The 12,248-nt window shown below is 34.8% G+C and overlaps 1 protein-coding gene across 6 annotated transcripts in view; it reads right to left on the reverse strand.

Moving 5' to 3' along the window:
- The window catches only part of CLASP2 (cytoplasmic linker associated protein 2), a 216,714-nt gene that overhangs the window by 184,305 nt on the left and 20,161 nt on the right, over nt 1–12,248 (reverse strand). For all 6 annotated transcript variants that reach the window (XM_023513932.1, XM_023513941.1, XM_023513940.1 and 3 more), the window contains exons 3-6: nt 8,644–8,747; nt 6,300–6,391; nt 5,039–5,114; nt 3,494–3,591 (exon numbers count right to left, since the gene is read on the reverse strand). In XM_023513932.1, the coding sequence (XP_023369700.1) occupies nt 3,494–3,591; nt 5,039–5,114; nt 6,300–6,391; nt 8,644–8,747 (370 nt within the window). The remainder of the gene's footprint in view (nt 1–3,493; nt 3,592–5,038; nt 5,115–6,299; nt 6,392–8,643; nt 8,748–12,248) is intronic.

The raw sequence follows: 12,248 nt of genomic DNA on the forward strand, positions 1-12,248 counted from the left end.
CTGGAAGACCCTGAAGGGAAGATCATTTGACACCAACGTGGGCATCATAGCAAACCTGTCTCCACAAATAATTTAAAAATTAGCTAGGTGTGGTGGTATGTACCTATAGTGCCAAGTACTCAGGTAGCTGAGGCAAGAGGATCATTTAAGCCTAGGAGTTTGCAGTTGCAGTGAGCTATTATAATGCTATTTCACTCTAGCCTAGGCAACAGAATGAGACCCTATCTCAAAACAAAACAAAAAAAAAAACCCAACCAAACAAAGAAACTATGAAGATAGTAAAAAGATCAGTTGTTACCAGGGGTAGACCAGAGAAAAGGATGAATAGGTAAAGCAGTGAAACAAGGCAGCACCTATAGCTCAGTGGGTTGGGTGCTGGCCACATAATACTGAGGCTGACGGGTTCAAACCTGGCCCAGGCCAGCTAAAACAACAACAACTGCAACAACAACAACAACAAAAAATAGCCAGGCATTGTGGTAGGCACCTGTAGTCCCAGCTGCTTGGGAAGCTGAGGCAAGAGAATTGTTTAAACCCAAGAGTTTAAGGTTATTGTGAGCTGTGATGCCACAGCATTCTACCCAGGGCAACAGCTTGAGACTCTGTCTCAAAAAAAAGAAAAAAAGGCAATAATCATACATTATTCTGTATGATACTATAATGGTAATACATGTCATTATCCATCTGTCCAAACCCATAAAATGTATAAAACCAAAAGTCAACCCTAATGTAAACTATGGTCATAAAATGTACAAAATCAAGAGTCAACCCTAATGCAAACTATGGTCTTTGGTGATAATGATATATCAATGTGGGTTCATCAATACACCACTCAGGTAAGGGATATTGAGAATGAGAGATACTATGTGTATGTGGGGACAGAGAGTACATAGGAAATCTCTACCAAATTTTTAGAGCAATCTAAAACTACTCTAAAAGTCTACTCAAGAGAAAAATAAAATAATTTCAATATATACACAGATGTACACACTCACACAAATATATATGTTAACACCACTTCTTTCATCCATATAAAATAGTGTACAATTTTCTCAAATGAAATTTGTGTTAGCTCTGGAAGTAGAAAATGAATAGATGAGCAAATCAACAAAAAGCATGCTTACTGGATAACCTTATTATCAGAAAATAAATGGTACTAGAAAACATCTACAAGGTGAGAGAGACACCAGATATGACGACATTCATAGTAATAGAACACACCACCACCCATGAAGTAGTCTTGCTCTTCCTGACTTCCCAAATACCTGATGAAATCTCTAGATCCAACTACAAATTTATAGGATATGATGAGGAAAAAAAAAAAAAATTAAACCACACCACAGGAAAAGAACAAATTCATAATGAGGGAAACAGAATAAATTACAGGCTTATTCAACAAATAAAACACCAAGAATAAAAGAGTGCTGGGGTACATAAATATTTAAAAAGACTTACAAATCATACCAACTAATTGTAACATAAAGACTTATTTGGATCCTAATTCAAACTACTGAAAACACATACCTATTGGTATAGTTTGGATATGTGTCCCCTCCAAACCTTATGCTGAAATTTGATACCCAATGTTAAGGTGGGGGCTAATGGGAGGAGTCGGGTCATGAAGGCAGAGATGAACACATTAATGCCCTCTAGGAGTAGGGGGGACAGAGGAGGGAGTTCTCTCTTTATTAGTTTCCATAAGTGCTAGTTGCTAAAAAAGAAGAAGCAAGCATGGTGATTCACCCATATAATCCCACCTACTCAGGAGGCTGAAGCAGGAAGATTATTTGAGGCCAGGAGTTTGAGACCAGCCTGAGCACCATAGTGAGAACCCATCTCTGAAAAATGAAGAAAAAAATTAGCCAGTCATAGTGGTATAAGCCTATAATCCCAGCTACTTGGATGGATGAGGTGGCAGGATCACTTGAGCCAGGGAGTCCTTAGAGGCTACAGTGAGCCATGATCATGTTACTGCATTCCAGCCTAAAAGACAGAGACCCTGTCTCTTAAAAAAAGAGAGAGTGAGAGACTGGCACTTGGCACTTCCCTTCTTGCTCTCGTGCTTCCTCTCTCACCAGGTGATCTCTGTACACGCTATCTACCCACCCTTCACTTTCCTCCCTAAGAGGAAACAGCCTGCAGCCCTTACAAGAAGCACACCAGACACCAGTGCCATGCTTCTTGTACATCCTACAGAATGAGAAACAAAAAAAAATCAATTTCTTTTTTTTTTTTTTTTTTTGAGACAGAGCCTCAGGCTATCCCCCTGGGTAGAGTGCTAAGGCTTTACAGCTCACAGCAACCTCCAACTCCTGGGCTCAAGCGAGTCTCTTGCCTCCGCCTCCCAAGTAGCTGGGACCACAGGCGCCCACCACAATGCCCGGCTATTTCTTTTGGTTGCAGCCATCATTGTTGTTTGGCAGGTCCGGGCTGGGGATTCGAACCCGCCACCTTAGGTGTATGTGGCTGGCGCCTTAGCTGGTTGAGCTATAGGCGCCGAGCCAACTTCATTTCTTTATAAATCACCCAGTCTCAATTATTCCTTCACAGCAACACAAAACAAACTAAGACAAATACTATATTTATGCAGTAAATGGAAATTTGAACCTGGACTAGATATCTGGTATTACAGAATTATTTGAAAAAAAATTTATGATACGATGCTGGTATTGGGATTGTGACTGAAAATAACTTTTCCAAAATTTTAGAAATACATGAAAATATTTACAGATGAAATGTTTCACTGAGTTAGAGTTGCTTCAAAATAACACAACATGAAGGTAAATAGGCCAGCGTACAACATATAAAACTGACCACAAGCTAATAATTGTTGAAAGTGGGTACTAGGTATATGAAAGGTCATTATATTATTCTACCTATTTTAGTATTTTTTAATACTAATACCATATTAAAAAGTTAAGGAAAAAAATTCTTTTAGTGAATTCCCTTAAAATGGAGATCAAAGAAAAAGAAAGAAAATTTAATTAGAGTATCTTTAATATAAATATAAACTCTGATAAGTAATACAGAATAACAGTACCTATGAAAAAATTTCTGATACACTCTAGAACTTTATCAACAGGGTCTTTACTTATCTGACTAATACCATACTACACAGATATTCCTGATTTTCTTTTCATTTCAATAGGTTTTAAGAGTAGCAACTGATTCTTACTCAGCTTTCTGTTACCCAATAACTTGAAGAGTAACTTTCAATAGTATGTACTTTAAAAGTATGGCTTTAATGAATTGATTACTATTTTTAGTGACTTCTTACTCAAGCATATTCCAAATAGTAACTATTATCACTTGATGATAGTATATAATTATATAGTAATGAAAATATAATAAATGAATATATAATAAAACAGTAACCAAAAATTATAGGATCTTAAGAAGTTTTAAAATGGTGATAAGTTATATATCCTTTTATCTTTTGAATTTTAAAACATTAAAAAGTGTTGAAAAAATAAACAAATTTAGCAGCACTTACCTAGCAGGAGGAATTCCTCTCTTACAAAGATCTGCCCTCACTTTCTCTCCCACATGTCTATAAATCTCCACTACAGCCAATATTGCAGCATCTCTCACCTGTCAAAGAATTCGGAACTTTTTAAGAAACTTATATATGATACCACAAAACACTTTATCTCAAGGTAACATTATGCTAGCAGACCAACCTGACGCTCTAGGTTGGTTTTAATGCCTCTAAGGCTTGTCATCAGCAAAAATCCAAGAGAACCTACCAAGAAACCTCTAGAGAAAACTAGTAAAAGGTTTTACAGAAATCTAAGAAACTTGTAAATAAAAGTTACTAATTTGACTTTTTAAAAATATATTGTAGTAAGAGTATGTAAACAACTGCCAATAATTATAGTAGTACAAGTTGTTACTATAATTCCCTGAAATAAAACTGCCTTTTGAGAATATGGCCTGAACTCAATTAGATATTTTTATAGCAATATTCACAGCTGCATTTTTCACCATAGCCAAAAGGTGTAAACAACGCAAATGTCCATCTACAGATGAATGGATAAATAAAATGTGTTATATGTGTATAATGGGATATTATTCAACCTTAAAAAGAAAAGTAGTTCAGGCACATGCTGCAATATAGATAATTCTTTTTAGACATTATGCTAAATAAAATAAATCAGACACAAAAAGGCAAATAGTATATAGCTCCACTTCTATGAGGTACCCAGAGTGGTCAAATTCATAGAGACAGAAAATAGAATGGTAGTCTCTAGGAGCTGAGGAGAGGGAGGAATGATGTGCATGCCACTGAACTGTACACTTAAAAATGGTTGGAATGCAAATTTTATGTTAACCATATTTTACCACAGTTAAAAGAAAAAGAATGTGGCCTGAAGACAGGAATTTGGAAGACAGCTCAAGTTCCTTTGCACAGCTCACTGCCCAACAGTGAATGAAGAAGCAGAACTCTCTACACACCTCTTAATAGGCAGCTAGGATCTGAAAGAAAAGCAAACCTCACCCAGGGTCATTCCAAATGCTCCAAAAAGATAATAGCCAATAATCAAATTCACCAGGAGGGATAAGATCCAGTATACATTCCCATAATGTGCCTATAATATAAGCAGCTCTGGTGAAAAAGTTTCAAATAAGTGATAGACCACTGACTCAAATCTTCCCTATTAAATGGAGGTATGACTATTACAAACTGTTGTTATGCCTCCATATTTAGGAATAAAGAAATGCAACTGATAGCCTGTCCCCGTAATTAGGGGGAGAACTACAGAAGGGAATCCAGGTTCTTTATTACTCAATTTCTTAAACTAAAGAACTAGCCATTAAGTCCCAGCTCTCCTTAAAATTAGACAAACAACTGATAAACTTAAGCAAACTATAGGAATATATGTTTTTAAAAATTTAGGTGTAACTTTTTTTAATGAGGTAAAATATTGATTTCATCTTCCCAACCCTTTCTCTTCTTTTTGTAAAACACAGTAAGAGCACTAGAAAAGAAAGGATGGCAAAAAAAATTAGGCAATGATTGAACAAAATAAATTTTTACCTGACTGTTAGAATCTCCAAATAGGACACACAAATGTGGTACCAACTTGCTGATGACTAGTGGCTGAGCCCCAAAACTAATTTGAGGAAAAAAAAGAGAATTTGGTTTTAATCAAACGTATATGAAATATCTTCATACCTTCTTCTTGTCTGTATGAATATGACAAATATGGTCAAGATAAACACACATCATTACAAAATGAAGGATATGAAACACAGCAAAAAAAACCCCTAAACAATGTGAAATATGTAAACTTGAATAATCATTACTGACAGTGAAAACTATCAACAAAGATGTAACAGATCAAAATATTCAACCAATGGCACTCTTAAATCTAGTAATCAATTACGTAGGAAAATCAGAGCTTTTATTATTTTTGTAAGAGGAATTTTTTTAAAAGACTCCAGGTCTCAAATAAATTTGCATGCCAATGAAACAAATTAAAAGATCTTTATATTTATTAGTATTTTAATGAGGTCATAGGTTGAAAGCAAATGACAGGAGAGCCAAAAACCACAGAAGGTGTGCAGACTGAGTGCACTTACAAGCTCTCGGTGGCAGAAAGGACCTCAGAAAGGCAAAAGAAAATGAATAAAAGTATAGTTAAGAAAAGGAAGTAATCATACAGAAAAAGCTGAAAGCTACTATGTATTACCTATCATATTGTACAAATCATATTGTACAAAACCTGAAAAAATCATCTAGAACAAGACTAAAAAAAAATCCAGGTTACATTTCTTCCAATCAGAGTTCTAGGCCTGTGGCGTCTATGCAGTCAGAACTCCATACCCACTGTCTAGTTACCTGGAGAGTCTTGTCAGTATAGGCTTTTAATACCTACCCATACTGTTGCTCTAGAAAGCCTAGGGCCAAGTGGTAAAAGATGGAGGGTGGAGGATGAGAAATGGCTAACATATATGAAATACCATTGCATTAAAAACAACTTCAAGTTTTGGATCCATAGCAGAAATAGATCCTAAATTAGCAGCAGCAGATCAGCTCTGTGACCATCTATTACAGATGACTACTGTTAACATACTGAAGGTAAAAAGAAAAATACTTCTTGTTACTAACTGGTAATATAAATAACATGAAAGATAATAACAGATAAACAATAGTAAAGGTATCAAATAAAAACTTTTGGGCTTTAATAACTATTTAAACTTTATTTCCATAGCTTTCTTTGACCATGTAAAATGGATTTTGTTTTATAGAAATAAAAAATATAAGAAGGCTCTTTTCAGTAATCATTAAAACTTACATGTTTAAGGTTTCAATAAGACACAAACACACGCCTTCTCGAGATCGAAAATTCTTGTGCTTAAAACCAGAAGCCAACTGTTCCCAAATGTACTATTTGAAAGAAAAGTAAACATAACAAAAAATGATATTATTCATCTTATAGTCTTTAATGTCTTGCCAAACATATTACCAACCTTATTGGTAACAGTATTTTCATCAGACTATGTACTTGTCTACTACTTACAAGTTTTTGTAAGCCAAATTTACACCACAGTTGCTCTCACCCATTTTTAATATCTTAATCATTTAAGGTCTTTATATATTTTTCACTTTAGATTGAAATTCTTCACAGAAGAATCATATTCATCATCTAAGTCTTAGAATGTCTAAGGACACAGGATTTCTTCTATACTTAAGAAGCCTTCACTAACAATGCTACCATTACAAATCCAGTAAGTATTTTGGGGGGAGGGAGGGGACAGAGTCTCACTTTATCACCCTCAGCAGAGTGCTGTAGCGTCACAGCTCACAGTAACCTCAAACTCTTGGGCTTAAGCAATTCTCTTGCCTCAGCCTCCCAACTAGCTGGGACTATAGGCGCCTGCCACAATGCTTGGCTATTTTTTTGTTGTTGCAGTTGTCATTGTTGTTTTAGCTGGCCAGGGCCAGGTTCAAACCCGCCAGCCTTGGTGTATGTGACCAGCAATCTTCCCACTGGGCTATGGGTGCCACCCAAATACAGTAAGCATTTATTTAAGAGGTCCAATATTGCCTAGCAACTAATAACAGACTGTCACATGCAACATACTTTTTCCAATATTTTATAATTCAGGCTTCTCTCCTCTTAAAAATATTGGATCCAAATATAGAAACATATTTGGGCAAGTCATTGTATGGCTACCTATTATAATTATCTTTTGGAAAAAGCATAGATAAACCTAGACAAATTATCTAAAACACTTATTTGGATTTACTGTAACAAGAATCCAGCCTTATTTTTCTAAACATATAGGCATTCACCTCTCTTTCGTACTCGGTATTGTATCTGGAATCTGTGTTCAGTTTTACTAATTGCAAAATTTCTTTTTTTCTTTCTTTCTTTTTTTTTTTTCCTGATTGTTGGGGATTCATTGAGGGTGCAAGAAACCAGATTACACTGATTGCATTTGCTAGGTCCCTCTTACAATCATGTCTTGTCCCCCAAAAGTGTGGCACACACCAAGACCCTACTCCCCTCCGTCCTTGCCAAATTTTCAGAAAAGTAAGTTTAAGAATTTACAAAAAAATGTTAAATGTAAATATCCTGATTCAGTGATACCACCTCCGGAACTCTATTCTATATAAATATTTATATTTATGAATAGAAAGCACAGTGTAAACCAATAAACAAATGTCAACAGATATCCATCATATTATTAATAAAAGATTTACTTCTGAGGTATAACAGTTTACTTAATAAATCAAAACTTTTTGGATTTTTTAGTAAAATATATATAATTTTTTTGAGACAGAGTCTCACTATGCTGATGTGCGATGGCATCACAGCTCACAGCAATATCAAACTCTCGGGCTTAAGCGATTCTCTTGCCTCAGCCTCCCAAGTATCTGGGACTACAGGTGCCCGGCACAATACCCAGCTATGTTTGTTGTTGTTGTTATAGTTGTCATTGTTGTTTAGCAGGCCTGGGCTGGATTCAAACCTGCCAGCCCCGCTGTATGTGGCCAGCACCCTAACCACTGAGATACGGGTTCCAATATTTTATAATTTTCATAATTTTCAAATAAAGAAAACCAGAAAATCCTAAAGTATAATATAATCAGTATATTGTGAAAACACTTAAACCTGAGTTAGCTTTTTAAAGAAAACCATTAGAGCAGAATATAAGAAAAAGAAAATCAAATATGGACACTACTTTAAATTTCAAATTCTTTAAAGCATGAGCAACAATCATTGTTTAAAAATTCAGCTTTTGGCTTGGCGCCTATAGCTCAACCGGCTAAGGTGCCAGCCACGTACACCTAAGGTGGCGGGGTCGAATCCCCAGCCCAGACCCGCCAAAACAACAATGACGACTGCAACCAAAAAATAGCCGGGCGTTGTGGCGGGCGCCTGTGGTCCCAGCTACTTGGGAGGCAGAGGCAAGAGACTCGCTTGAGCCCAGGAGTTGGAGGTTGCTGTGAGCTGTAATGCCACGGCACTCTGCCCAGGGGGATAGCTTGAGGCTCTGTCGCAAAAAAAAAAAAAAAATTCAGCTTTTATGCCCTATGCAGCTTTACTGACTTGTTGTGATTACCATCTATCTTTCCTGATAAAATAATTAATCATTAATTAGCAAAATTTGAATTTTAAAATGTAGACATACCATAGGTTGTGCTACTTGATCCATTAACTTCAATATGAGAGTTTGAGCTTCATCTCGAACCTTGTCTTTGGTATCTCCCATTCTGTCTATTAAAGCTACAATAACTAAAGATAGGGAGGCAGAAAACAGTAAATGTTTATAACTCAACTCCATTAGAAACTGTATTTTACAAAATCACATATAGTAATTATTTTCATAAATGAACATATGAGGTAATGGAATTGTTTTAAGTTCTTTATTGATGAGTACACTCGAAAATAATTGAGAAGTAAATTTTAAAAGAATACATATGGTATGATCTCCACCTATAACAATGGTTGAAAAAGGACAAAACTAAACATTATTCTACTTGGAGATATAAATAGATGGGGTGGGGCTAAAGGAAAGTAGAATTCAGAGGGAATAAGTTCTAAAGTCAGTTCATAGGGAAAAAATATTGCATAGTCAAAATTATCTTTCACATCTTTTATGTTTACCTGGATGGATCTGGATCATATTCTTCTTAGTAAAGTATCTCAAAAATGGAAAAAAAAGTATCCAATGTAATCAATACTACTATGAAATCAATATATAACCACCTACACACTCATCTGAATGGCAAAACATAACTATAGTCCAGAAATTAGAAGGGAAGAGGAGAGAGAGGGGAGGGGAGGGGGAATATGGAAGGAGGGAGGGTATTTGGGGGGACCTCACTTAATGTGCATGACACAATGGTACATTTCAAAACTATTAAGAAATGAGTATAATTGTGATGGATGTGTTACTTAGTTCAATGTAAACATTTCATATTGTATATCGAAGCAGTACCCTGTACCCCATAAATGTATCAATGTACAATGTTATGATTTAATGAAAATTAATCCAAAAAAATTATCTTTCTGTAATCCTTTAAATTACCAGTACCACACGTTACTTAACTACTCTTTGTTATCTCCTCCCATAAACACTGGCAGCGGTACTCACCTCAGAGGATTATTGAAAATTCTACGGTAATACACGTAAACAACTTATAGAGTGACAAACACAGAGTAAACTCTATAATATGTCATCTATGATTGCTATCATCACTATCACCCCACATGTTCAAAAGCAATACCACTTCTTTTGTTTCTTTTTGACTTTACAGCTATACAGTAGTACCGCCTTATCTGCAGTTTCACTTTCTATGGTTTCCATTTTCCATGGCCAACTACAGCCCACAAATATTAAACAGAAAATTCTAAAATAAAAAATGTTTTTAAATTGTGTGCTACTTTGAGTAGCATTATGCAATCTGTGCCATCCCACTCCTTCCCACTTGGGAAATGACTGATCCCTTTGTCCAGCATATCTATGCTGTTTACACTACCCACCTGTTAGTCACTTAAAAGCCATTTCAGTTACCAGATCATAAAAATATAGCATATGTAGGGTTTGATATTATCCAAGGTTTTAGGTATCCACGGGAGGTCTTGGGAAGTATTCCCTGAAGATAAGAATACAAATTGCCTTCCATCTCTGAGGCAATGGAGGCCTACGTCTAGTTTAAACAAGGGAAGGAGGAAGAAATTAGATCAAGAAAGAAATATTTCTCTGGTTTATTTCTATACATATTATTAAATGTGTATGTGATTTGGTGCCAATATATTGTCCATAATGTAATAACCAAAACTAAAGTAATAATAGTCAATAACACTTTAGGAAAAAAGAAATTATACTCTTCTGCCAGAAAATGACTTGAGTGAAGAGCTGACTATATCAAAAAAATGACGCTATCCAAAAATCTTAACCTTAATCAAGGAAATGACTGTGTAAAAAGCAGGGCCCTCACCCTAAAAATCATAAGCCTAATCATGAGACAAGAGATATTCATCAGTGGAAACTATATAAATTCTTTTTATCTTACTTCAATGTGTCAGTAGAGGACTTTATCAACATTTATAAGATTGATCCTTATGGGACTCTGCTTTTGATAACTTCTGAAAGGCAGAAGACAAATAGTAAACCATTAATATATGTTAGAATCTAGATATTACTAAGAACTAAGCACCGAAATTATCTTATTTAATCCTCACAACAATCCTAAATAGAGTAGGCCTATTTGATAAAGGCGGCCCAGAGAGATAAAATAACTTGTCCAAACAAACAGCAAGTAGTGAAATTTGGATTTAAATAATCTAAATAATGTGGGTCCTAGTCATAACCATTTCTATTTACTTATAATTTAAATTGTTTGAGTGTTTTGTGTGTATGTTAACAATCACATAACAATAATAGGAAAAAAAAATACTCCATTCTTGAGTAACTCCAAAAAGAAAATCAAATGTTGGCACCAATAGGAGCTTACCTCAATATTAAAAACTAATTTTACAAAAAAACTAATTTTACAAAATATGAACAAAACCAAAAAAAACTCACATTACATAAAATTAGTATTATAGCTGTTATATATAAATAATGAATAATTTTTTGCATTAGAATCTCTTTTTAATATACTCTCTTAGAGTCAAATAGAACAAGATTTTATTTCTAGCCCTACCAGTTATTAATTATATAAGAACAGAAAATTTCTCTGAATTATAAAGTTTCTTCAGCTGTACATATGGAGGGATCCCAGGCCCATAGCCCACATAGCTAGTGAGAAGATAAAGTAAAATAAGGAAAAAGCCCTTGTGGCAAGACCATAATAAACATTTAGAAGTGTCAGCAATCTTCCCTAAATATTTGTATAAAAATATATAAAAAATATTAAATATGACTATTCTACAAATATTTGGGCATCCAGAACAGAGCTTTTTAACTCTATAGGCTCTGAATAAGAATTTTTTGAACAAACAAATCAATCTATCACAGGCTGGAATTTGGACAGTGAAACATGAAAAAGGGTTGAAACACAGCCGTTATTTTATTCTCTTAGCATTGTACAAGATGTAAACCATTTTACAAGATGTAAAACTGATGAACTGGTATCCTGAATATTCTAATTTTTTTTATTACGTATCATTTTGAGTTAAAACCATCAGTTTAAAAGTGTTAAAATATGAGATCCTTTACTGAATTCAGTTATCATAAAACCAGAGTTGGTGATCAGTATTAAATATAAATTGTATTTATTGTGTGTTTGAAAGCTTTACTTTTCCACAGTATATGTGGTCACAAAAGAAAATTAAAATACTTTACACTACTATTCAAATATACAGATCATATATTTAAGAATTACGTTAACAGAGCCTATGTTCCTTTTGGAACTCTATCTAAAATTTAAAATGAATTTCTTCATTTTTAACATAAAAGGACATAAAAAAAAAGACCTACAATGATGATAACCTAAACACACCCCAACTAAACATTATCACTCAAATCTAGTTACATGTAGGTGGTATCTAGAGTTACACTATGAAAAAGACTTTCAAGACATAATTCAATTCAATTCCTTCCTTTTAGAGAAAGGCTCCTAAGTGGTTTGTATAAAACCACTAAGGTCTGTGACAAGATAAAAACAAGAAAGCTAACCCTGGGATCTTAGTCCAGTTCTATACATCTTTAAGAACACACAGATGGGCTCGGCGCCTGTGGCCCAAGTGGCTAAGGCGCCAGCCACATACACCTAAGTTGGCAGGTTC

Source organism: Otolemur garnettii, unplaced genomic scaffold (assembly GCF_000181295.1).
Source record: "Otolemur garnettii isolate 467f Iridium unplaced genomic scaffold, OtoGar3 scaffold00002, whole genome shotgun sequence".
NCBI lineage: Eukaryota > Metazoa > Chordata > Mammalia > Primates > Galagidae > Otolemur > Otolemur garnettii.